The following is a 25,958-nucleotide window of genomic DNA, read 5'->3' as shown; positions in this document are numbered from 1 at the left end:
GAGGTTCCAGGGATTTGAAACAACTTTTTATTATTTCTAAAGGGTCTTGGGGCCAGCCAGCTGCTCTGGGCTCACTCTGTGCATCCGTGGTCAACATGGGAATAACTGGTCTAGGGAGGCCTCTGCCAGGATGACCTAGTGGACAGCACAGGCTTGTTTGGACACTGCTGCGGGAGTCCAAGAGAGCAGGCAGAAGCACACCTGTCCCTTAGGCCTAAGCTCAGAACCGGAGAGGGTCACTTCTGTCATCTTCACTGTCCAAAGCAAGTCCCCAGACAGGCTGGACTGAAGGGTGATCAGGGAGGGTGGGAATGGGGTCACTTTCGCAGTTGACCCACCACAGAGAGGGAGCCTAGCGTCCATCCCACGGAGCCAATCTCCTCGAAGGTGGGCAGCTGGGCCTTGGTGCTCGGGGAGCCACTGGTCTGCCTGGGATGGGCTTTCAGTGGGGCAGGGGGACAACAGACCAGTCTCAGGACACGACCATGAGCCCATGTGAGCCAGGCCCACGTCTCAGGCACTTCACAGCCAGCCCAGGTTTGTTGAGTGACTGAGTGACCTAAGGGAACTCCTATAGCTGGTGGCCCAGAGGAACCGTCCCAGAGCTGCCCTTCCAGGGCGCCAGCCGAGATCAGGGTGGGGAGGGGCGTCTCTACTCGTGGGAGCCCGCTCCCTGCCTGCCCAGAGACCTCGCGTCCCCTCCGTGGAGACCGGCTTCCCTGCACTGTCTGTCCCTGTCTGAGCCAAGATGTGTCGCCATGGAAACCACTTGGCAAACACAGGGCAGGCAGAGGCAGTGCCCGCTGGAGGACTGTGGTGGCGCTGACGTGGGCACATACCTGTGTGTGACCGGCTGTGTGGGGGGTGAGTCCCTGGCGCGCAGTGTGGCCGGGGGAGTCAGCATGTGCACGTGGGCGTGCTCAGAGTGGGCGCAGGGAGGGGTGCTGTGCGTGCAGCCATGAGGCTCACGCGCCATGCTCCAAGGCAGGGCGGCACTGCCACCTCGGCTGAGCGCTCACCTCGGGAACCTGGCAGATGTGGGCAGCGATGGGCCAGCACAGCCACTGACCAGGTAACTAAGCATCGCGGGAGGGCTTTGGGAAGAAGCGGCTGTCGGACCGACACCTGTGTGCGGTGGGAGTGGTCCAGGTGGAGGCCCGGAGGCGAGGTGGGAGGAACTGGGTGGTGAGGGCGGAGCCAGGGTTCGAGGGGGCCCACAGGAGATTGGGGCTGCCTCCCAACTTGAGAAAACCCAGCTGGGGTTACAGGGTGCCAGGGGGGTGCCTTCTGGGAAGAGGGACCCACAGGTCAACAGTGTGCGGCTGGGACAGCCAGTCAGGGGGGCGCTGGCAGCGGGCTGGATGGGGTGTAGTGGTCACAGTGGTCAGGGGCCTTGGACTCCGAGGGCAGGCGTGTCGTCTGGCTGCAGGGTGTGGCTTGGAAGCAGGGAGATATGAGCGGTCATCAGCTGGGGCCGGGTGGCCTGGCTTGAGGGAAGGGGTTTGACCAGAAGTTCCCTGGTGATGGGGGTGCACAGGAGGGGGCAGGGATGATGCAGTTCCGGTCGGGATGCTGAGGCCAGAGGGGCCCGGGAGGGAGCTTTGGGTTCCCTAAAGGTGAGGTGCTTGAGGCCCCCCGAGGCTGCCCACCAGGAACTCCCATGACAGATGCTCTGTTGCCTGAGCTCTGGGTCAGGCCAGGCCAGGCCCCACAGCCGCTGAGTGTCCAGCCCCTGCCAGCTCCCGCTCCCTGGCTGGGCCTTCTGCGGGACCCCAGCCGCTGCGGGACTTCCAGACTCTAGGGAGGAGCAGGAAGGCCAGGCCCGGGGCCTCAGGGGCGGGCGTCCATGGCTCCTGGCCCACTCTTAGCTGCCTGCAGTCTCGGAGGCCGGGTTTGCCGGCTGGGGAGCAGGGAGGAGAGGCAGCTTCCCCGATCTGCCCGGTCAGAGGTGGGGGCAGCACCCTTGCCACCTGGCTGACTGGATAGGGGGCCCCATGTCATGGTCCATTTCTAGAATTGACTAGAACAAGGCGGCTTTACGAGAGAGGCCGGGGGTTTGAGACGCAGGGGTCCCGGGTGCCGGGGTGGGGTGGCTGGCAGCGTTGGCGGCCTGAAGCCCCAGCTGGCCCTCTGCTCTGGGGCCTGGCACTGGGCTCCCCACCTCCTGGATGGGCAGCTGTGGGCACATCTGGGGTTCCAGTTTCACGGGCTAACCAGGCAGCAAAGGAGGAGATGAAGCCCCAGGCTTGACACCTAATTACTGTTCCAGCTGCTCCCTCCCTTCCCAGCGGGGATGCTGGGGCGGAGGCGACCACCCCAACCTCTGGGTAGGGACCAGATCTGGGGCAGGACGCAGAGCCTGTCACAGGTTCAGGTTCTCTGTCCTCACGGTAACAAACCAAAAATCCTCGCAGCTACACGTGTCCAGGGGTAGCCAGGACCTCCCTGTAGGAATTCACCCCAAGGGGGAGATGACCTGGCATAATGCTGACAGACTCACGGAAACAGGTCACCACAGCGCGACACAGCTGTGAAGCAGCGAGCGGCTGGGAAAACCCGACTGTCCCCAGCCGGGCGGTTTGTCCATGAAGCAAAGCAGGGCACAGACCAGCGTGGGCGCCCAGGGCCGGCTCCGACGGGAGGGTGTCACGAGACAAGAGGGGCAGGACGGGTGCGGTGCCAGGCCGCGAAAATAGGCTTCGCTGCGGAGGAAACACATCTGAGGGGCGTCTGGTAAGAAGTGAAGAGAGGTTTCCTCCTTGTGGCTGCGTCATGGGCCCCTCTTGTTTGTTTGGTCAGTTTTCAGAATTTTCCAAATCTTCTACAGTGGACGTCTGTTGTAGCATCACCTCCCATCCCTTGCAGCTCTGGGGACGGTGGTGACAAATCCCTCAGCCATTCGTGGGGCATGTCTCCAGAACGAGGGGGCGGGCGGGGGGTGGGCGGCTGCCTGGGCTGTGAAGGTTTTCGAAGGCAAAGGGCAGCTTGGGCAGAGCCTCCACGTGGGAGCTGCCTGCAGGGCTGGGCTCCACCCTGAACTCCGTGTACTGTCCTGCTTGGGGTGGTGGCACTGGGCCGGGGCCCCACTCACAGTGGCCGCTGGCTGTGGTGCCTGGACAGGAGGCCACTGACCAGCCATGCTAACCTGGAGACAGGAGAATGGTGGCCCTCATTCAAGGTGTGTGTCCTGAGATCTGAGCCCTCCCTCCCTCTGGCCAACGCCCCCAGCCCATGGACCCTAGACAGCACCCCCAGGGAGGGACAGAGGCCTCACTGGAGCTGGCAGAGGCTGCTGGGTGGAATGCCAGGGAGGGCCAGCTTCTCCTGGGAGGCAGAGGGGACCAGACGCAGGAGATTCTTCCTGGCATCCCAGCCAGGTGACCTTGGGGACGGTAGGGTGCCTGTCCCCCCATCTCGTCTGTGCACTGTGCCTCCTGGGCCCTAACCTGTAACCCAGCACAGACCCAGGGCTCGGAATAGTAGCTGCTTGAGTGAGCACAGTCGTCTGGGTCCCACAGACGGAGGAAACCAGGGCTAATGGCTCTGCTCAGCTTTAGGGGCAGGGGACCCTGGGCCCTGCCTACTGCTCTGTCCACCTCCCAGTAACAAAGAGTTAATTTCCCTCCCCGGGGCCAGCCAGCTGCGCCTCGTGTGGTGGGCACACCACCAGCCTGGGGTCCTGGAAGTCGGCTGTCAGGAGGGAGGCCTGGTGACCCTGGGGCTGGGGGAGGGTCCCCACCATGGGGCCTATCTGCCTGTTGCTGCTGGGCTTGGGGGCCAAGGAGTCCTAACCCCAGAAGGGGTCTCTTGGCCTCTTGCCTCACCCTGTGGGAATGTCGCCAGCACTGTCCCTCGGGGTGCCCCCCAGCTGTGCAGGGGTTCCTTTGTGGGCTCCCACCCAAGTCAAACCCCAATTCAGCCATCAGGTTGGGAGGGTCTGAGGCCAAAGGGCAGAGCTGTTTCCAACAGGGCCCCACCCACCCGGGAAAGCTGGCCCCTCCTGTTAACAGGACGCTCCCTGGTGTGTGGACCAACTCCACCCAGGAGCGAGGGCACCCCCATCCCTCCTGCCCAGGCCCCACCCAACCCCAGCACGTCTCCCTCTGCTCCTGAGCCCCCTCCGTCCTTCATTCCTCCCAGACACCAGGCCCTGAAGCGCAGTCTGGGCTTCCAGGTTCCCCCCAGTCACCCTCAACCCTTCCCACAGAGCTTTGCCCACTGCTCTGCAGGGCAGCTCCGTCCAGCGAGGACCCCAGACACCCCGAATGCCAAGTCTGGGCCTCTTCCCCATCCTGCCCCTCCTGGATTCCCCTCCTTACACAGCCGCCCTGTCCCCTCCACCTGCCCCTCCACTGGCTTGTCACCGCCCCTCCTGGATGGGTGGCCGAGTAGGCCGGGCCTGCAGAGCTCAGGGCCCACCGGCGGGGCTCCCGGTGAGGGTGTCGGGGACAAGAGAGCTAATGACCTCACAGGCTTGTCTTGAGGCTGAAGAGACAATGCGTGTAAAGCGTTTAGTATGCGATGCCGCATAGAAAAAGTTCTGTTCGCGGGACCACCAGACAGAAGGGAAGCTCCCAGGGGCCGGTGACAGGGCCAGGCTGTGCGTCAGAAGTTGGCGTTTTAACCCTGCGCTAGCTCGGGCTCGCCTCTCTCACCCGGGCCTCGCCCGGGGCCTCCCCTGGGCAGCTGGCTTACCCCCCTCACCTGCTCAGCTTTAAGATCTTAGGTCCCACTTCCGCTCTCCCTCAGGTGTTTCGGGGATCAGGGGCGTCCACACGTGCTCCGCACGGTCAGCAGAGGCCGAGGTCTGTAAGCCAGTCTGGGGACGGGGCTCCTGCCAGCAGGCTGCCCTCCGGTGGCCCTGGGCGCGGGCGCGACAGGCAGGAGGGGGTGTGGCTCCGAGGAGGAGCCGGCCCTCCGCTCGCCCAGCGGCCTCACACTGTCCACCGGTCCCGCCTCGGCCCCTGCCCCTCCGTGCTGACGTCACGACGGGACCTCCTCGATCTTCGCATCCAGGCCGGGCGCCCACGCGGCTCTCAGCAGCGGGGAGGGTGCGCGCCCAGGGCCCGAGCGCCGGGGGAGCGGCCGCGAGGTAGGAGAGCGCAGGGCCGGGGCGCGTGGCCGGGAGCCCCCGGGCCCGGAGGGACCGCTGGCCGCGGTGGGGGGCGGCACCGGCCCCCCAAACCGAGCAAGCCCCAGGATGCCCAGGCCAGGCGGCAGCAGGGGCGCGGGGCTGGCGGGGACACGGAGGCAGCACCGAGGCGGGCGGGCCGAGGAGGGTTTGGCGCAGCCTGGAGAGCTCCGAGCCAGGTTGGGGCTTCCCGGTCGGACCCGCAGAGGGGAGGCCGGGCAGGGGAGCCTGGAGTGAAGTAGGGGGGCTCGGCGACGCCTCCCGGCGGTGGGCTCCCTGGCGAAGGCCACCTGGGCTCTGTTTGCTCTCCTGGCCACGGGAACCAGCAGGCAGTGGGGGCCCCGGGCAGGTGCAGGCGGTCAGAGAATCTCCCCTAAAACGGGGCTCCTGCCCAGCCTGCGAGTGTGGGGCGGGGCCTCAGAAGGGGGACAGACGCCGGTCCTTCCCTGCCCGGCACCGGGAAGGAAACTGACAGCGGAACTGGGGCTGAGGGGTGAGCACAGCCTCAGCAGGGAGCCGGGGGTCAGCAGGTGGAGAGCGTCTGAGGCCGTGAAACCTCAAACCCGCCCGGCTCTTTCTGCGAAGCTTCCACCGGCAGCGCATGAATAGCTGGGTCCAGCTGCCGGGATGTGTGCGAAGCGCACCCAGAGTAACAACGGCCCGAGTGTCTTTCTCCACAGACGCTGGGGCGTCTGTCCAGGCAGACGGGGGGCGTGTGCCCAGGGCCGCGGGGTTCGGGACAGCAGCCCCGGTCGCCTGGCGGGTCAGCCTGCCCTTCCTGCTGGGAGACCCTCCCGGGGGGCAGTGGCCAGGACACGCCCTTTCCAGGCCTTTGGGCAAAGAGGGCGGGTGGGGCAGACGTGAGCGCCTCCGAGGAAGGGAGGCCGGCTGGAGTCTGGTCTCTGCCCCAGCGTTAATAGGGCGGCACAGGGACATCGGGGTCTTGGGAGAGGGGACATCCCACCTGCGCGCACGTTAGGCCTTCCCTGCGTCTGGAACCTTCCGCAGGGTGAAAGTTCGGGCTCCAGCGTGAGGCACGGCTTCGAAACAGGCCGCCTACTGCCCAGCTGTGTGACCGAAGCCTCGGTTTCCCCATCTGAGACACGGGACCAGCACAGCACCTGCGGTGTCGGGAGGTTGTGAGGCTCCGGTGAGACGACGCAGGCGCAGCTCAGGTGTGTGGCAGGCGTCCCGTGTACCTTGCGTGGCCCGTGTACCTTACTGCGGTCCTGACGTGCGGGAGAGTGTCACGGTTGGTGACGGTCCCCCGGAGGAGAGCCAGGAGCCCCGTTTTGAAGGTTTCCCTTCAGAGCGCCCACCACTGCCAGGATGAACGGTTGGCAGGCGTTGGAGAGGGCTGCGGAGAGGCCACGTCCCGTGGCACCGGCCTCTGCCCACATGCAGGGCACCCTTAAGGTCAGAACCACTGAGGGTTTGCCCTCACCAGGAGCCCGAGCGCGTGATGCGGACGGAGGCGGCGCTCTGTGTGCTTGTTCACACGTTCCTCGGCTGAGGAGCCCCGATGGGGTGAGGGCACAACGGACCTGGGCCTGGGCTCCTGCCGCGTCCTTGGCAAATGCCGCAGTTTCTGGGGTCCTCCTGGCGGGCAGGGTCTGTCCTCACCAGTCCCCTGGGAGCGGGGGCCACCGCGGCCCCTCCCATGCCGCGTGACCGGTCCTCTTAGAACCGCTGAGATGAGCCTGAGTTTCCACGTTGGCCCAAGTCACACCTGGGAGGGACATGGCAGGCCCTTGAACGCCTGGTAAAAGGGCATCTTCATTCCCGAGGCTCTGCCTGGGAAAGAGGTATTTCCTGGTAGTGGGGCACCGGAGCGGGCCTGTGGAGCGGTAAGGAGTGGGGCTGCTGGCCGGAAAGACCCCTTGGGGTAGGAGAGGCTCCTGCAAACGAGGCCCAGGGTCAGGGGCACTGTACCGGGAGTCAGGAGAACCCTGGGCATGCGGCCTCCCCTCTCTGAGCCTGTCTCCTGGGCTCTAAGACGGATGGACACTGGGGGCCATGGTTCACAGAGTTGTGGGTTCAGACGAGGTATTGGGTCAGAAAGTCATGTGGGGGTTCATGGTGGACCTGAGGGGGGACGGCGACAGGCTGCTTCAGGCGCCTGTCCCGGCTCCATCTCCTTTGGAAGCTGTGACACAGCCCTTCCTGGGCATCCAGGAGGCTCCGGGAGGCTTCGGGGAAGCAATTGATGGGCTACTCTCAGTTACAGGAAGGGGAACCCCGAGGTGCTGTGACACTTGGGAACCATTCAGAGGTGACCGTGGGCAGTAGAGCCTCTCTCCAGCTCGGGGTGGCGAGGGTGCTGGGAGAGCGTTGGTGAGCCGAAGGGGGGGTGGTGAGAGCCCCGCATGAGCAGGGCCACGCGACCCACATCCAGACACAGAAATAGGCTGGTGAGACGCACGAGGCGGCAGGTGCTCCAGGCCGCCGTGGGCGCAGGGCTGAGGTCAGGGAGGAGCCGGCCGCCTCCGCCGGGCTTGGTCCCGCTCCCTCCTGGCAAGCAAGTCGGGGTCCTGCCCTCACACCGGGAGGAGACGGCTCCCCGGAGCCCTGCTTTCAACTCCTGCCCCCAGCTCAGCATGAAGGCCAGTGCTCTCAGGGCCTCGGAACAGCTCTGAGTGTGGCCTACGGGGCAGTGCCCCTCCTCACCCCACTGTCCCCCTCCCTCACCCAGTCTGCTCAGATCTGATGGAGAAGTTCTCCGCCCCCGGACCCCACCCTCCACCCGGCCTGTTCTCATCAGCAGCTCGATCGCCTCTCACACACGATGAGACACTATTTCTTTTCATTGCCTTTCGCTGTCTGCCATACAGCCTAGAATTCAAGCCCGCAGCCAGGGTCCTCTGTCTGTTGTGTCCATGGTGTTGGCCACGCTCCACGGACGAGGGACGCCCGTTCCAATGAATGAATGAGGGAGCTCACATGGCTCTGCCCCGGCCCTGCCCAGCCCGCTTTGGGTTTGGAGGGTTGTGTGCCTTGGGTCCTTACGGCTCACGGGGTCTGTCTTCAGCGGTTCCTCTGGACCCTGGAGCCCTTTCTGGTGCCACGTGACTCGGTCCACAGATTGGTGCACCTGACGTTTTCTCTTGTTCATTCCGTATACGTGGCAAAGCGCCTGGAGTTGGGCTGTGGGCACAGGGGTCTGGGCAGGGGCTCCTTGGATGGCAGGACCCACTGCTCCCAATGCTGGGAACCTGGCGCTTGAAATAGATGTGTTCCAGTCCCACCTCTGACTCTTGCGAACCGCGTGGCTTTGGTGAGATGGGGTTTAACCTTCCTCTGCCTCCGTTTCACTCTCTTGAAAGTGGGGACGACTGTCCCCGCTCCCCGCCTGCCAGTGCTCTCGGCAGTTACTTTCATTTGCTGCTGACTAGTCAGGACTTCAGGTTGTACGTTGGTGCGACCTTTCTGGGAAGCCATTTGTTGATGCAAATCAAGATTCTTTAACCGGCCCGGCCAGCGTGGCTCAGTGGTCGATCGTTGGCCCATGAACCAGGAGGTCACGGTTTAATTCCTGGCCGGGGTTTCGGGCTCAATCCCCAGTAGGGGGCGTGCAGGAGGCAGCTGATCGATGACTCTCTTTCATCACTGATGTTTCTGGTTCCCTCCCCCTTCCTGTCTCTGAAATCAATAATAATAATAAAAAAATTCTCTGAATGGCTGCGCAGTGTCTTCTCTCCTGGACCCTTCCCGAGGAAAGGCAGGCACAGAGCTGTGTACAAAGACGCTCGTCGCGGCGGTGTCGGGATGCTGTTAAAAACGGCATGTTAAAAAATAGAATGTTCAAGGAGTTAGGAAAATGCTCATAATATCCTGCGTCCAAAGGATGTAAAGTTGCATATGGGACTGGGCCTGACATTTGTGACGTATATACGTTGACCGCGAGCCAGCGCCCCGCTCCGGGGAGACCCGCGTGCACAGGCCATAGGCCCGCACGTGCACACAGGGTACCTGCGTCACCCCCCAGAGTAAGCGATAAAGGACAGACGCCGGGTTTTCCTGGCCCCAGGTGTGCAGACGCACACGGCTGCGTCCCCGCGGACTCCTGTGTGAGTGCGTCCACGCCGAGTGTTCTTCTGGGCAGACGCTGTAAGATCGGGGTCGGCTGCAGGGGGCGTGGGCTGGTTTTGCCCTTTGTCCCACGGAACAAGGCGGGGTCCGGTGCTAGCCCCGCTGGGCCTCACACCGTGCTCTGCGGGTGGCACGGGCCATTGGGCTTGGTTTTCTAAATTAGGCACCAGCCACGTGCTCTCCGCTCCTGGGCTCTCATCTCCCTTCTCCCTGCAGTCATTCGTGGTCATCTTTCTCTGCCTCTGGCCTGTTCTCCCTCCCCCACCCCGTCTGCGAGGCTCCTCCCACCCAGGACACCCCCCCCCCCCCGCCCCACCCACAGCAGGGGCTGTGACCACAGCCAGCTGCTCACCGGGAGCTTTCGGGGTGTTTCCCATCAAGTCGGGGATGCACGGTCCTTGCTCCCCACTGGAAGGTGACTGTCCCCGAGCTCCCAGCCCACCTCCTCCCCTCCCCAGCGCTCCTCTTCCCCGGTCTGCCCTCGAAGCTAAAGGGCCCTTTGTAGGTTGGACACAGCCTCTCATTTATAGCTGTCCCCGGTCGGCGCCAGTGCCCCTGAAGCCTCTGGTCTGGGCACCGACGGGGCTGCGCCATCCCCGTGGGCTTGCCCACCCCGGCCTTCTGACCACATGGGCTCAGGCATGGTGGGGTCCTCCCTTGGGCACAGGGCCCTGCCGGGACAGCTTGGTCTGAGGTGCTGGGGCCCCGGGGTGACGGATGCACTTGGTGATCACGAAGGGGCAGAGCGTCCAGTTTCCAGCCCAGAGGGGCCCGTCTGAGCACGCAGGGCGCGGGCTGGCACAGGTGGGGTAGTCTCCCTGCTGGAGGAGGTCTCGGGGGCGATAAACAGCGTCCTTCTGTCTCCCATGGGTGCAAGTGTGGTGTCCGGGGAGGCCCAGGCTCCCTCTGACGGCACTTATCCCTCACGAGGCCCCTGCCCCAAGGCCTCCTCCCACCTCAGAACAGGCCCCTGTGCTCAGCTGTGTGTGTCCCCCACAGGGTGCCCCCGGGCCGCGAGGCGTCCAGGCCACCCCTCGCTGTTGCTGACAAGGCTGGATACCAGGCAGAGCCGGGCCCAGCATCTGTCTGCAGGGAGCCTCAGTAGCCACTCTGAACAGCCTGTGGGAAGGTTCTAGAAGAGACTGTGGCCATCCCGTTCCCACAGGTTCATGGGCAGCAGCAGGGCCCACGGCTTGGCCCCCAGACTGGCCGGGCACCATGCTGCAGTGCCGGCCGGCCCAGGAGTTCAGCCTCGGCCCTAGGGCCCTGAAGGACGCTCTGGTTTCCACGGACCCCGCGCTGCGGCACCTCTACGCAGTCACCTTCTCCCCGGCTGAGCGGCTCTTCCTGGCCGAGGCCTACAACCCCCGGAGGACCCTCTTCGGCCCGCCGCTAATCCACACGGCCTTCGACTGGCTCCTCAGCCACCCCGAGGCGCCCGAGGACTTTGAGACCTTCCAGGCCGCCCTGCGGACGAGAAGGCTGGACCTGGCTCGGAAGCACATCTACCTGCAGCCCATAGGTATGGGGGGGCAGGAGGGGAGCGGGCCTGCACCCTGTTCTCAGAGGGGGGCGAGCCGCAGGGCCAGCAAGGGGTGAGGAGCTGCAGGGGGTGTCCGGGAGCCATCAGGGCCCCGCAGTAGGGACAGGGGCCTGAATCGAGCCCAGGGGGATGTCTGTGCCAGGACCCCAGGCAGGACCTGAAGTGCAGGGTAGGGCGCTGGTGGGCTGGGGGCTAGGGGGCTCTCCACCCATCCATCTCCACAGCTGGGCCTCTGGGCCGCTCTGGTGCTGAGGGCAGGTGGCCCAGTCGGCAGAGGGCCTGTGGGACAGAGGTGGCCCTGGCTTTGGAGAGGAGGAAAGGCCCAGAGCAGAGCTGAGAGGTGCCCAGTGTCCCACAGCCCCCTCAGTGGCAGGAGCCAGGGGAAGGCCGGCTTGTCCCTCACCGCTCACCACCAGCCCCACTGTCCACAGGGACCCCCGTCGGACTGGGGCCTGCAGGCAGCCCTATTCCCCTCACTCACAGCCCAGCTTGCAGGTCTGCCTCCAAGCATCCTCAGAACCCCGTGTCCCGCTAACAGCTCAGCTGGTTAAAGTGCAGGCTCTGGTTCAGGTCCGGGCGGCCCAGGGTCATGGCGGCCACTCACAGGTCCTGGCTCCCACCCTCGGTCCATGTCCCTTGGCCCTCTGAAAATGCCGCCTGGCTGTGCTCCCGCCCCTGGGTTGGCCTCCCCCACCTGAGCCCACCTGTGTGGCCTCACTTGGCACCCTCCCTGTGCCCCCTCCCTGTTCCTGCTCCTGCCAGGCTGGCTCTTTGCAGGATTAAACCCAGCAGGGTCGCAGCTGCTGGCATCTGCCCTAAGCTGGTCAGCCTCAGGGACGCTGGCTTGGATGACCCCTCCCCCTCCCCAGCTCCCGCCTCTGCCTGTCCTATCGGAGTTGTGATCACTGGTCTTTTCTCGGCGCATTGGCCTCTCTCCCATTTTCTTCCTCATTTTGCCTTTTTATAAATGACATGCACACGTCTCCTCTGCCTGACTCAGCTGTGAGGGCAGGTCCCAGGCAGCCTCGTTGGCCCAGAAGCTGGTGGGGGTGGGGGAGCCCGGGGTGCTGGGGATGGGGGTGTCCCAGGGTGGGGGGCCCAGGATGGAGGATCCTGGAGTTAGGGGATCCCTGGGAGTGGGGGGATCCTGGGTCCCAGGGTGCCGGGGGACTCCCAGGGTGCTGGGCCCAGGCAGGCGGGCTCACGGGGCTGCTCTCCCCAGACGTGAGCGAGGGCCCGGTGGGCGGCGCCCTGCTGGACTCCCTGCGGAGCTGCACCGAGGCCTTCTTCCTGGGCCTGCAGGTCAGGTGCCTGCCCGCAGTGGCCGCTGCATCCATCCGCTGCTCCTCCCGCCCCACTCAGGACTCTGACAGGCTGCAGCTGCACACAGGTGAGTGGGTGAGGCCGGGCCCAGGCTCCCGTGCTGAGCAGAGGCCCCTCCTGAAGGCAGAGGGAGGGAGGAGCCCAGAGGAGGAAGGAGTCTCTCCCCTGCTCTCTTTTTTGGTGGGAAACATCTATTTCCCAGCCTTTTGCAAAGGAAGACTGAGCCAAGTGCCCCTTTCCCACCCGAGGTGTTTGCAGACTTGGTCCCACACAGCCCCGCGTCTGCAGGGAAACGCGGGCACCCCGAGCAGTCGAAGCAGGTCCGGTTCAGGCCACCTGAGGCATCTGCAGCCTTTCGTCTTTGCTAAGCACTTTGTGTCTAATGACCTCCCTCTCTTTCGGGTACTGACCTTTCTGCAGAGGAGACACAGTTAAGGGGGGGACTTGCACCCCGCCCTGCCCCACAGCTCTGTGCCCCCCACACTGATGACCCAGCTCCTCGAGGTCTCGTCCCATCCGGCCCTCCTGCCCCCAAACCTTCCCAGTGTTCTTCCTGCTCCTGCCTTGGACCAAGCTGCCCACGAGCCCTCAGCCCAGTGCTTCTCCGCTCCTCCGACAGTCCCTCCCCTGGCCCCTGCTAGCTCCGCGAAGCCGCCTGCTCAGCCTGGCCCCTCCTGCCTCCCTCCCTCTTACAAGGGCTCCCGCGGTTGGGTCCACCTGGGGGCTCCAAAGCCACCGTCCCCTTTGAAGGTGTTTAATTTCGTCACCTCTGCGAAGTCCCCTGTGCCACGTGGGGAGCACACTCACAGGCCCCAGGGACGAGGACGCGGGAGTCTCTGGGCCACCCACCCTGGTGACAATGGCACTGTCCCTCTGAACACCAGTCTCGTTGGCCTGTGGCCTTCCAGGTGTCCCTACTCGGGGGTCACTGGGCATCTTGGACCATGTACCATGTCCAACCCAGCTGTCCTGACAGTCAGGAAAGGGAGGCCCCGAGGTGTCACTTGGCCCCCACGACCCAGGCTGTTGCCCTGAGGCCCAGGCTTGCAGCCCCCCAAACATGGGGCTGCCAGATGCTGTGGTCCTCAGGCTAACGGTTTCCAGAGGCACCTCACTGCCTAGCTGGTGTTAGACTTCGGGAGGGGCGGGTCCCAGGCGGAGGGCCAGTCGGACAGGGTGTCTGCCTCGGGCTGGCAGGGGCTGGGAGATGAGATTGCCGCCACTGCCTCATGTCCCCTCTGGTTCCCCAGATGGCATCCTGTCCTTCCTGAGGACGCGCAAGCCGGGCGACGCGCTGTGTGTGCTGGGCCTCACGCTGTCCGACCTGTACCCCCGCGAGGCCTGGCGCTTCACCTTCGGCACCTTCCTCCCCGGGCAGGGTGAGCCGGGCCGCCCCGGTGCAGTGAGGGTGTGGAGCCCTGATGGCCACCCTGGGGGACAGCGTGCACGTCCGCGTGTTGGACTCGCAGCCCCTGTCCCCGCCCCTCATGCTGGGGCTCTGCCCCTTGGCCCCTGTATGGGGACACCCTGGCAGGGGGGGGCCTGCAGGACACCTTCCTGCGGCCGAGGCTGCCCCTGGAGCTCCTTCTGTCCATCTCTTCCCAGAAGTGGGCGTCTGCAGCTTTGCCCGGTTCTCTGGGGAGCTCCCGCAGGGGTGGCCCGGAGCCCGGGATCCAGCCCCGGCACAGATGGCAGCAGAAGACCGGGAGACTGCCCTGCAGGACAGAGGCCGCGCCCTGCGCTTCAGCGCCCTGGGGATGGTCCAGTGCTGCAAGGTGGGTGGGAGCCGAGGCAACGGGAGGGCGGGAGGGCTGGCGCTCGGGGCTCCGGGGGCTGCTGGGGTGGAGGCGTCCAACAGAAGGGCACGAGGGCCAGCGCTGAGCCCCTCTGTGTCCGGCCCCACTGTCCTGTCCTCACAGCAAGGATGAGCCTTCACTCTCCAGATGCCACGTCCCTGCCCCGGGTCACAGCTGTCCAGTGGCAGGGCTGGGACTCATCCTGTCTGACTCTGAGCCCCACGCCTGGCAGCCCCAGTGCCGACCACGGCAGCCTTCCTCCTCCCCGCAGCTTCGCGGCCTGGCTGCCCCACCACAGCCATCAGCCGGTGCCCTGGCCGTCGGGGAGGGGGGAGGCAGGAGGGACACTTGGGCCACATGCCGCCCTCCGGCCTCACCCAGGGCATTCAGGGTTCCCGTGGGACTGCCCGGTGTCCCAGGGCTGCGCTGGGTGGTGGTCGGGGCTGCGAGGACAGCGGTGGGCTCCCCTCAGGTCACGTGCCATGAGCTGTGCCACCTGCTGGGCCTGGGGAGCTGCCGCTGGCTGCGCTGCCTCATGCAGGGAGCTCTCAGCCTGGACGAGGCCCTGAGGCGGCCCCTGGACCTCTGCCCCATCTGCCTGCGGAAGCTGCAGCACGTCCTGGGCTTCCAGCTCGTGGACAGGTACAAGGTGAGCTGAGCCCCTGGGTGCTGGCCCCCGGGCAAGGAGAGGGGAGCACTGTGGGGCGCAGGGGTGCAGAGCCCAGGCCGAGTGAAAGGCCCGCACTGGGTCCAGCTCCTGGGTCTCACTGATCTTGCCAGAGGGCAGCACTCTGTATCCTAAGCCTGGAGCTGGGGCAGGTAGGGGCAGGGACCAGGCGTCTGTCCGTCAACAAGAGCCAGATTCAGGGGGTGCTGTGGGATCTGGCCTGTGTCGGTCTCACCTGGGTTCCTGCACCCCCTGCTCTGTGGTGATGGCGTGGTCCCCACATCACTGCCACCCAGAGGAAGGGCAGGCCCCCCAGGAACGGGGGAGCCAGACGAAAGGGCCCTGGCGGCAGGGGCTCCCCGCTTCCAGCCTGCTCCCTCCAAGCCCGCGTGGCCGCGCTGCCCTCTGCTGGCGGCCGGGGGCACTGCAGGCGGTGGAACCCCCCTGAGCAGCTCTGTTCAGAAACTCAGACATTTGACCCCGAGCTGAGTTCAAAGGCACAAAGTGTTTATTTTCCCTTTAAGTCCACCTCTGGATGAAAACACTGAGTTTAAAAAGTTTTCATCTGAAAAAAAACAAAAGCCTATCAACCGACTAGCTTTGGCTTCATTTTAAAACCAGAAGTTTTGGGCCAACAGCTTTACATGAATCTCGCTGGGTTTGCGTTTCCAGGGGGGCCGTCCTCTCCCTGGGTGCGGCAGCCTGGGTCACAAAGCACATGGTTTCGATGGTGGCCCAGGGTTGGATGGTGCTCCAGATTTCGGTGACAGTCCGGGTTTCGGGGACAGTCCAGATTTCGGTGACAGTCCAGGTTTCGGGGACAGTCCAGATTTCGGTGACAGTCCGGGTTTCGGGGACAGTCCGGGTTTCGGGGACAGTCTGGGTTTCGGGGACAGTCCGGGTTTCAGTGATGGTCTAGCTGGTGAACTCCGGCACGAGGCTCTCAGACTGGGCATCGCCGGGCTGGGTGAGGGTCCTTGGTGATGCTGCTGGTTGGGGACCCCACCTTGAGGCCCCTGACTGGGGGCGCCGGGCATCTCCAGGTCCCAGGCTGCCTCCCTGCCCGATTGTGGTAAATAGTACAGGGGGCAGGGAGGAGGCGCCTGCCCTGCTGGGGAGGGGATCCCACCGGCCGGGCCTGGGTGGGTGCCGGGCCTCAGCGCCTCACCTGCAGAGTGGCTCACAGTGGTCCTTGTGTGGGCGGAATGGCACGGTCACCGGTGTCCTCTCAGGCGGCTGCTGTCACGTGCAGGGTCACGGGGAAGTTGCTTAGATTCCTCTCGGTGTGTGGGGTGCAGGGAGCCAGCTTGGGGCTGATCCTCGATTACGCCCTTCCTCGGGCCTGATCACCCGTCTCACACGAACCCCCCACCTTTTATCCCCTGCCTCCCCCCCACAGCCAGGAAGCTGGCCTCCCCTGCCCCCCCCAACCTGGTGAAGTTCCTGGACCCTTCTTCCTACCCAGAGAACCCCCTAAAATGTTGGCCCTTTTTCCCGGGGCATCATGACTGGAGGGGCTCAGCAGACGAAGGGGGGCCCAGCCCCGAGTGGGGGAGAGGGGGCCCTGCGGTGCCCTGGCCTTGCTGTGGGAGGGAAGCTGCCTCCATGGTCACTGGGACAGCGGCTGAGGACTCTGGTAGGTGACACAGTGATGACAAGGGCCTGGCCAGGAAGGGTCTCCGCTGTCTGTGGTACCAGGTACCACCCTCTAAAGAGAAAGCCTTGCTTTGTGGAGTCCACCCATTTCCACGGTGCGAGGACTGTCCCAGTGGGCCATCCCAGCTGTCACTGAGGGTGGGCGCCCCGCGGTGCAGCACTGGGGGGTCCACCCCAGACAGGATGGGTGGGGCCGTGCAGAGCAGCAGTCGGAGTGAATGTAGCACAAAATTTAACGTAACTTTAAGAGTTAATTGTGAGCTCTGTGTGATGTGACCTTCAGTCACCATGAGGTTGAACAGCAGGCTCTGGCAAGGTGGGTCTACTCCAGCCCTCGAGGGCGCCGGCCAGGACTCCATGTCGGGAGCCTGTCACTTGCCCTGGGTAGCTGGGGACCGTGGGGCCCCCTTAGGTAAGGGGCTCACTGGCTGGTAAGTGACAATAAAGAGAAAGCCACCTGTGTCTCCCTCCCAGAGACTCTACACCTGGACCCAGACCGTGGCGGGGAAGTGGCCGGGCCAGGAGGCAGGGGAGCCGTCGTCGGTGTGGGAGGACACCCCGCCCTGCAGTGCCGACTCGGGCTTGTGTGGTGAGAGCGACGTGGAGCCAAGCACCAGCCTGTCGGAGCCCCTCACCCCCGACACGTGGACCCCCGACAAGTGGACACCCGCCTGCTTGGCAGAGCTGGAGCCCGAGGACGGGCTGGGCTCCCTGGCGGTCTCGGAGGTCCCGCTGCAGCTCGGAGCCCCGGCGGATGCCGTCTGGGAGCACGAACAGTGGCTGGAGACCTGCATCCGGGCCCTGGAGAGGGAGGTGACTGAGGAGGAGCTGGCACAGGTGGACAGGGCTGTGGACGCCCTGGCGCGGTGGGAGATGTTCACGGGGAGGCTCCCAGCCCCCAGGCAGGACCTGGGCTGTGGCAGCGAAGCCTCGGGCCTGCGCAAGGTGCTGGGGGACAAGCTCTCCTCCCTGAGAAAGAGGCTGTCCGCGCGCAGACTGTCCAGGGCAAGCCCTTCTCCCTGTCGCGGGAAGGCCGGGGACAATTAGTCCAGCAGTGTGTCCTGTCCAACACCTGGCTTCCCCCAGGACACCAGTGCCCAGGGCCCCAGGGGTCAGGGTCCCTCAGAAGCCGAGGAACATCTGTCTTCAGAGGCTATTCAAGCCCTGTGTCCTACTGACCATGCGCTCCCAGGCCCCACTCAGCCTGGCAGGGTCCCCAGGGTCCCAGCCTGGACCTCACGGTGGTGGCGAGTCTCTGGGCCTGTGAGCCCCTCTGGCATCTACCGCAGCTCCTGAGGACCATCACCAGGGCCCCTCTCTGAGGGACCAAGGGGCCTGCTTGTCGACAGTGTCCCTCCCCACAGGAGGGTCACTCTCTGCGGCGCTCACAGCATCGGGTCCTTCGGGGCTTCACACGGGCGTCCCGCGCCAGTTCCGGATGCCACCGCCCCCCGAGCACAGGCCTCCGAGGCCTGCCGTGTCCTGTGACAACGCTGCAGGAGGCGGGTATCTGACACAGGCGCTGGGACTGGCCAGTTAGTGTTCCTGCGACCCTCTGTCTGCACTGACTTTGTCCAGTTCTGTCCATCACCCCCGTGGGCATAACAGTCTGCACCTGACTGTGGACCTGCTGGTCCCCCCAATGCTGTGACTTCTGTTGTTATTAATTCTCGCCTGAGGACATTTTCCCCATTGCTTTTCAGAGAGCGTGGAAAGGGGGGGGGGGAGAGAGAAACACCGACGTGAGGGACACGCACGGGTCGGCTGCCCCCTGCGCGCTCCTGTGATGCAGGCGGGGCCTGGTGCAGGGTCTGCCCCCCGGGGTGGCGGTCACCAGGCAGGGCCTTGGCTCTGTCCATGTGGCCCCGGCTCCCAAAGGCAGGACTCTGACCCAGGCGGAGGAGGCGCGTTTTCTTGACGAGGCCAAGGGAGCCTGGGCGCGGAGAGCACTGTCTTGTAAGGCGGGGGGAGGGCGAGGCTCCCCGCGCCGGTGAGATGGGGGACATTTAGGAAAGTCCGCCCCGGTGTCCACCGCTTGGGGTGTCCACGTCCCCCGTGACCTAGTCTGACCCGCTCTCCAGTTTCCTGTCTTCCACAGACGGTTAATCCCTGGCATGCGGTAAGGTTATCAGGACATTTGAATGAAAACTTTCCTTAGGGTTTTTGTGGCCACTGCCTCTTCCTGAGAGAGTCGTGCCCCCCAGGAGCCAGGCTGACCACCTTTCTGGGGGGCGGCAGGCCTGCTCCCCCGAGGACAGGGCACGGACAGTGAGGAACACAGGGTTTCCTCAAACCGCCCCCCCCAGGCCTCCGTGCTGTGGACTGAGAAGCGATGGCAGCTCCCGAGCTGCGTGTGACTTAAGAACGATGACTCGACTTTTAAAGAAATCCTTTCCCTTCACACGGGACATGTTCGCGTCACTCGTAATCACCTGAGTGTGTCTCGGGGACCCAGGGCGGGAGCGCAGGGTCACGCACGCGCCATGGGGGCGACGGCCGCATTCTCAGCGCGTCTATCTGTGCCCGTGGCCTTTGGCTCTCAACTGTGACGAACGTCCCAAAAAAGCATTCTAAAGGGGGCAGGGCCCAGCCACGGCAGCACAGCCTCCCCGCAGCTGCAGTGTGGCCCTGGGATAGCTGCTGGGAGAGACGTTCTGAAAAGGAACATTTAGGAATGGGGATTTTTTTATAAACATGCAAGGATGATTGCTCCCTCTGCTCCTTGTCTGTCCCAGGCCCCCAAGCCTGGCAGAGGGACGGGAGCCTGCCGAGAACCCGCCCAGCTCAGAGCCCCGGCGAGGGGCTTGAACAGAGCTGGACACAGTCCGGGGACACACGATTCCCTACTGCTGCTCCCGTGTGGGATGCGGCCAGCAGTCCAGCCCCGAGAGCTTAAACACGCACCCAACTACGTCCCGATTAGGGGGGATGAGCGGCAGGGTCCCCGATCTAGGATCTAAGAGGGGCACATTCCCTCCCACCTCCTGGGCTTCCCGCTTCCCGGCCTCTCAGTTCTCCCTCTTCCTCCCCAGGGGCAAAGTCTGGTCAGACGAGTGACGGGAGAGTCACCCTGAACCCGTCCTCCCTCCCCCACCTCTAAGCCCCACCCCCACCTAAGCCCGGAGTGTGGGGCAGGAGGAGGGATGTGGTCCCGCTAGCACTGGCCCCTGGGACATGTGATTCAGGCCTTTCTGGGAGGAAATAAATCTCCAAAAGGGCTTAAAGAAAAAAGATAAACACACACAGGCTTAGCCAAGTGGCTGACGTTACAGCTACCAGTCCAAATTTAGATCCCACCGAGTTCAAAGGAGAGGCCACGGCGCATAGGGGACGCGCACACCACACACACAGAAGGTCCACGCACCGGGCCACAGGAGCCGCTCTTCAGACCCAACAGGCCAGGCGGCTGCGGGACCCCAGTCCTGCGGGGGGACCGACACCTTCCCTACAGGGCACTGGCCTGAGCAGGCCGACCTCCACCCTGAGAGCTGTGACCCCGCTGGCCTCGGGTCTCAGGGCCACCCTGCCAGGCAACGCCCTCCTGTGGCCCAGGCGGCCCCGGCTGGCCTGGGTGCTCTGCCCCGGGCTGCAAAGCTTTGGGGCCGACGTGCAGGCCGTTTGCTGTCGGCCCCCCAGCTCTGGCTCTTTCTCAGAAAAGCAGCTGGTCAGTCTGAGCAGCAGGGAGGAGACGCGGCTGGTTCCTGCGCAGCCCCTCAGCCCTGCTCGGCCCGGTGAGCTCGGGCCGCCGATGCACCTCCACCCGGAGTCCTTGAGGTCCCAGTGGCCGGGTGGGTGGCCAGCACTAAGGTGAAGATGCCAACATAAACAGGCCCGTCAACAGGCCCGAGCCACCGGGGCTGGGCTGCCCTGTTTGTATAGAGAGGGCGAGTCCCTGCCGGAGTATTTTTATCCTGGGAGGACCGGGAGGCGCAGGGACCTGAGCTGCGGCCCGCAGGCCCTGGAGCCAGCACAGGCCTGCTCTGGGCCACTTGTCCCTGCGTCCAGCATGCTGGTCTCCGGTGGAGCCGGATTAGTCCTGACCCCCGTGGGGCGACTAAATACACAGAGGAACCGGTTTCAAGGAAACCCAGGGAAATGGCCAATTTACAGCCCTCAGAACGACAGGCTGGGACGGCTCAACGCTGGGGAACAAGCCAGGAAACGCCTCCCGCTTTGCAGAGAAGACCGAAGCTCGGAGAGCTGTTGAAATCCTGTAAATCAGGGGAGAAATGGCCAACAGAGCCCCCGCCCCCACCCCCACCCCAGCAGCACCTTGATTAACGAGAACCCAGAACAACGGAGGTTTATTTTTGGACGTGGCTTCTTGGATAAAGAGGCAAATGAAAACAAGCTCATGTCAGGGGTTATTTTAAAAAGTAGTTTCCAAGAAATATCCACTACGGGTTTAGTCCGGTCCCCCCACCTCGATGACCAGGGCCACCCAAGGACTTGCTCAGCACAGAGACGCTGGAACGCGGCAGCCCTGCTCCCTCGGCCGCCGGGGAACAGCCCTGTGAGGGTCGGCAGGGCCGGGCCACATCCCACCCCCTCGGCAGTGCTCCCGGGGAGGGTCAACAAGGCCGGGCCACAGCCCATCCGCCCTTCCCTGGCCTCCCAACAGGCCCCGTGGCAGTGGCGGGGGCTCCCCTGCTTCCCGGGTCCCAGGGCAGCAGCAGGCGGTCGGTCGCCCAGCCGCCCTTGTGTGTCTTTCGCGCACACGCCACGACTACCTGTTTGGAAGTTGTGCTCGGAAGCCTTTGTTCAAAGCAGGATCCGTGCCAGCTGCCCTGTGCGCCAGGCTTGTTTACCGCGTGGAAATAAAAACTGCTTATCAAACAATGAACCTTCAAGTACAACTAGGATTAGCGTCACTGGCTCTGAATTTGTGGGTCTGAAAGCTGAACTTGATATTGGTTGAGTGCTGACTGGTATTTTCTATTAAGGAAAGAAAAACGAGAAGTTTATTTTAATAAGCACCCAGTGAGGGTGACCAAATCGCAAACCAGACCCCCCTGTCCGCACTAATCCGGGGCGGGGCCGGCTGTGAGCGGGTGTGGACGCTCCCACCCTAACGGCCCTTATCTCCCACCAAGGGAGCGACGGCCCTGGGAACAGACTGGAGTTAATCGGCACAGTTAATAACCCTGTGTCAAGATTTAGCTCTGGTCCTGGAGCTAAAATAACCCGACTCATTTGTTTTTATGCGAGAAGTAAAAAAATTTACAAGAATGAGAATGCTAGAGATCCCTGTAAATTACAAAGCTGTAACACTCAACATCTTTGAGACGATTTCTCTACAGACAGAACAGTTAAAAAACACTTCAGCAAAACACCCACGTGTCCTTCTGTGTAAACAGTGTAACAGAACAGCATGTTATTTGAGGAAGTTTATTGTTACATTTTTGCAATAATAGATGAGGCACAACTACCTCCTGCTCCTGCAACATCTCAATACAAAAGACAATCATCAAGGGCAACAGTGAAATTAAGATAAAAAAATTACAAAAGCTGAAGGTTTTAGAGACAAGAATGACTACAGTCTACGTGTAGGAAAGTTGTAAATGGTCTAGTTCAGCCTTGCGAACAGTCACCTTCTCCGGCTATGACGAATCCAGAATTCAGATGGGCGCCTTGGACGCCTTCCTCGGGCTCCGGGACGCCAGGCTCAGTGAGAAGCGCACGGGGGTGGTGCCCGAGCTGGTGGGGTCCCGGCCTCTGGGCCGTCCCACCCCGCATTCCCGTCAGCCTCACGAGGTCACAGTCCCTCACACTTACAGGAAAGTGAACGAGCATGTGGACCAGCCCGACCAAAGACGAAGCGTTTGGACAGGGCCGCTGGCAGGTGCATGGGCCGCGAGGCGGCAGCTGACCTGAGCCACGCTTCCAGGTGGCGAGGAGCGGCCCGAATCCCTGCACACCCACGAGACCCGGCGCAGGAACTGGGGGCGCGCCCCCGGGTCACCAAAGGTGAGCGCGGTCTCAGAGCAGCCCTGCCCTCCTTGCCTCCAAACCACGTGTGGGCGCTGGTCCTGGTCACTGCCCCTCGGCTCACGAAGAGCCACAGGAAGCAGTACACAGTCACTTCGAACCAAGAAAAGAGCTGACGCCTCAGCGAACACGCCACAGCCTCGAGCACCGAGAGAAAGAATTTCAGATCGTCTCCCCATGAAAACTCGCAGATAAGGGTCACCCAGAGGCAGGTTCCCTTCCTTTTCTACTGGGTCAGCCTCTGCCAGATTCAAGTTTATCTGGCCTGCTGACACAGAGCCAAGAGACACACAAAGGACACAGGAGGGGACAGTGTGGCCTTAGGGTATGGGATTAAACCAGTGGATTCTGGTGCCAGCTACAGAGGAAGCTCTTTCTTTTTTTCCCAAATGCGAGGAAGGTCCTAACCTCCGAGACAGACTCTGCAGCAGTGACACCCAGGGGCAGTGGAATGCAATGTGCTTCTACGTAGTGTGGCACCTGGTGGGTGAACCCTGACTGGTGCCATGGGCAGCCCTGTCCACGCCCACAGCTCCTGCTCCCCCAGCTGGGAGCCAAGGCGGGCGGTGTGTAGTGTTGTGTGGACATTCTAGAGGCCGGAGCCCTGGGCAGGACCCTGGGTGGAGAAGGGGCTGAGATGGGGACCGGCGTGAGAGGCACTGGAGTGGGCGGTCTGCCGGGACTCAGGTTTGTGCAGGGTCCGGGCTTCCTGAGGCCAGTGTCCACAGCGCAGCGGGAAGCCGTGAACACCGGCGGCGCTGGTAACCCTGCAGCTTCTGGAGGCCCGAGGGCTGGAAACCCTCTACTGCTCCCATGCACCAAGGGCAGGCACAAGAAGGCGGGGCGCAGGAAGGGAAGCCACCTGCAAGGCCAGCTGGTGTGTCTGCCAGTGTGTGTGGGGGGCAGGGCGATCTGGAGCAATAAGCACCGCTGTGTGCTGTGTGGCGGGGGAGAGGGGCGAGCCCTGTCCACACGACCTGGGCAAGGTGACAGGCAAGGACAGCGCAGGTTGGGGCATTAAGGCACCACCGCGCCCGTGGCGCCCCACCCCACCTCCGAGGCTGGGGCCCAGGCTTTGTCTAACAGCCTGCGGGGCGCTCTCAGGAGACTGGCACAGGGGTTTAAAAGGCACCTCGTGCGCTCTGGGAGGTGGCAGAGACCCCCGGGCGGGGCGGGCGCTGGACCGCGTTTAGCAGCATCAGCGCGTTGGGCTCCTACAAACTACCGTCAGGCAGGGCTTTGGATTAGTCTCTCGCGGAAGACCCGCAGTTAGAGGGAGGCCGTCCGCAAGGCCGGAGCGCGCGCCCGCACAGGCACGCACGCACACACCTGCACACGCACGCACGCACACACCTGCACACGCACACACGCGCACACACCCACACGCGCGCGTGCACACATGCACATATGCACACGCGCGCACACACGTGCACACGCCCGCACATGCACACACGTGCTCGCACATGCACGCGCACACGCCCTCACATGCAGTCGCGCACACGCACCCCCGCACATGCCCTCACATGCAGTCGTGCACATGCGCACACGCCCTCACACGGAGTCGCGCACACGCACCCCCCGCACATGCACACACATGCAGTCGCGCACGCGCACCCCCCGCACATGCCCTCACATGCCCTCGCGCACACGCACCCCCCGCACATGCCCTTACATGCAGTCACGCACACGCACCCCCCGCACATGCCCTCACATGCAGTCGCGCACACGCACCCCCCGCACATGCACACACATACAGTCGCGCACACGCACCCCCCGCACATGCCCTCACATGCCCTCGCGCACACGCACCCCCCGCACATGCCCTCACATGCCCTCGCGCACACGCACCCCCCGCACATGCCCTCGCGCACGCGCACCCCCCGCACATGCACACGCGCGCACGCACACTCCCGGCGAAGGTCGGAGCGGGAACGGCGTTCCTGCCGGAGAAAGCGCGCCGCTCGCGGGGCGGCCGCCGGGGCGCCGCGGGCGTCAGTAGTGCACCTTCCCCGGGATTCAGTAGCTCGTCGCAGGCCCCGGTCCCCGCCGCGCCGGGCGGGCCTCACTGCAGCATGATGTCCTTGAGGTTCTCCTGCAGGATCGTGTCCTTGACGGCGTGGAACACGAAGCGGATGTTCTCCGTGTCGATGGCCGTGGTGAAGTGGTGGAACAGCGGCCGGCTGCGGTTGCGGCGCCGGCGGTCGAAGCACTGCACCAGGTAGCGCTGCACGTCCTCCAGGCGCCGCGGGTCGCCGCGGAAGTCGGGGAAGTGCTTGCGGATGCTGACGCTGCGCACCTTCTCCACCAGCAGGTCCGTCTTGTTCAGGAACAGGATGGTGGACACGTTGACGAAGAGCTTGTTGTTGACGATGGTCTCGAAGATGTTCATGGACTCCACCAGCCGGTTGGTGCGCCGGTCCTCCATGAGCACCTGGTCGTACTCGCTGGAGGACACCATGAACAGGATGGACGTGATGCCGTCGAAGCACTGGAACCACTTCTGGCGCTGCGACCGCTGGCCGCCCACGTCCACCATCTTGAAGGGGATCTTCTTGATGACGAAGTCGTGCTCCACGATGCCCTTGGTGGCCTTCCGCGCCAGCAGGATGTCCTGCTTGCTGGGAAAGTAGTTCTGGAAGAAAGGGGGGGGTCAGGCGAGGCCGCGCGCGGGGCGGAGACGGGGCAGGAGCGGCGGGGAGGCGGCGCCGGCGGAGGAGGCACCGCGCGGAGGGGGCGCAGGACCGGGGGCGCAGGGCCGGGGGGGGTGGCGCAGGGCCAGGGGACGGGGGGCGCAGGGCCGGGGGGGGTGGCGCAGGGCCGGGGGGGGCGCGCAGGGCCGGGGGGGGGGCGCAGGGCCGGGGGGGTGGCGCAGGGCCGGGGGGTGGCGCAGGGCCGGGGGGTGGCGCAGGGCCGGGGGGGGGCGCAGGGCCGGGGGACTGGGGGCACAGGGCCGGGGGGGTGGTGGCGCAGGGCCGGGGGGAGGGGGGCGCAGGGCCGGGCGCTGAGGGGCGGGGGGCGCAGGGCCGGGGGGAGGGGGGCGCAGGGCCGGGCGCCGAGGGGCGGGCCCCGGGAGGCGTCGCCAGGCCGGGGAGGCCTCACCCTCACCCCGGTCCCCTCGGGAACGAGCCGCCTGCCCCGCGCCCAGCTAGTGCCTGACCTCAGGCGGCCAGCGCGGCTCAGGTCTCCAGTACTTAGTGTTGTCGGGGGCGCCACGCAGGCGGGCACAAGTCTCACGGGCGCCCCATTCCAGACCTCCCTCCGTGACCCTCACACCCGGGCGCTCAGGCTGAGGTCTCCCCAAACCCAACAGGGGCGACGACGCCCCAAGACCAGCCCCCAATTTGCAGGGTGGCCGGGACAGAAAAAGCACCCCCCACGCCGCAGGATGGACAGGGGACCCGGCGGGGAGACAATCCGGTGACTTCAACACGAGAGAGGAAAGACCAGGGAGAAACTGCGGGAGAGAAGAAACCTCGGGGCGGGACGACCGACTGGGCCGGACGGAGCTGACCAGCGGCCAGAGGGCAGCGGCTCCGCCCGGCGGGCTGGCCACGGGCTGGCGTTAAGGTATCGCTGCGATTTCCACGCGCGACAGTGGGGTTCTGGTTTGAGGTTTGGAGCCTCACCTTTCAGAGACATGCTCTAAAATATTATTTTAAAGTAAGTTTCTACTGATTTCAGAGAGGGAGAGGGAGAGAAACAAGCATCCGTGATGAGAGTCACTGATGGGCGCCTCCCGCACCCCGGGGCCCAGCCGCAGCCCCG

At 64.4% G+C, this 25,958-nt stretch overlaps 2 protein-coding genes across 3 annotated transcripts in view; one reads left to right on the top strand and one right to left on the bottom strand.

Moving 5' to 3' along the window:
* The first annotated feature begins 866 nt into the window (after positions 1-866).
* On the top strand, positions 867-17,846 carry AMZ1 (archaelysin family metallopeptidase 1). Of its 2 annotated transcripts, none has more exons than XM_081136076.1 (7): positions 867-1,072; positions 10,220-10,742; positions 11,986-12,153; positions 13,337-13,465; positions 13,692-13,861; positions 14,355-14,531; positions 16,680-17,846. In XM_081136076.1, the coding sequence occupies exons 2-7, from the start codon at positions 10,439-10,441 to the stop codon at positions 17,250-17,252; spliced, it is 1,521 nt and encodes a 506-aa protein (XP_080992202.1). In that variant the 5' UTR covers positions 867-1,072; positions 10,220-10,438; the 3' UTR covers positions 17,253-17,846. The 2 variants fall into 2 exon arrangements, with proteins under 2 accessions (XP_080992202.1, XP_080992203.1); XM_081136077.1 differs by lacking the exon at positions 867-1,072 and adding an exon at positions 6,140-6,306.
* A 3,699-nt stretch (positions 17,847-21,545) lies between these two features.
* The window catches only part of GNA12 (G protein subunit alpha 12), a 48,292-nt gene continuing 43,879 nt past the window's right edge, over positions 21,546-25,958 (bottom strand). The window contains exon 4 of the mRNA XM_081134449.1: positions 21,546-24,825. Coding sequence (XP_080990575.1) covers positions 24,256-24,825 — 570 coding nt within the window. The 3' untranslated portion in view covers positions 21,546-24,255. The remainder of the gene's footprint in view (positions 24,826-25,958) is intronic.

Source organism: Miniopterus schreibersii (genome assembly GCF_964146895.1).
Source record: "Miniopterus schreibersii genome assembly, chromosome: 4".
NCBI classification, from domain to species: Eukaryota; Metazoa; Chordata; class Mammalia; order Chiroptera; family Miniopteridae; genus Miniopterus; species Miniopterus schreibersii.
Note: the sequence above shows the minus strand (reverse complement) of the source record. Positions and strands in the feature narration are given on the sequence as shown.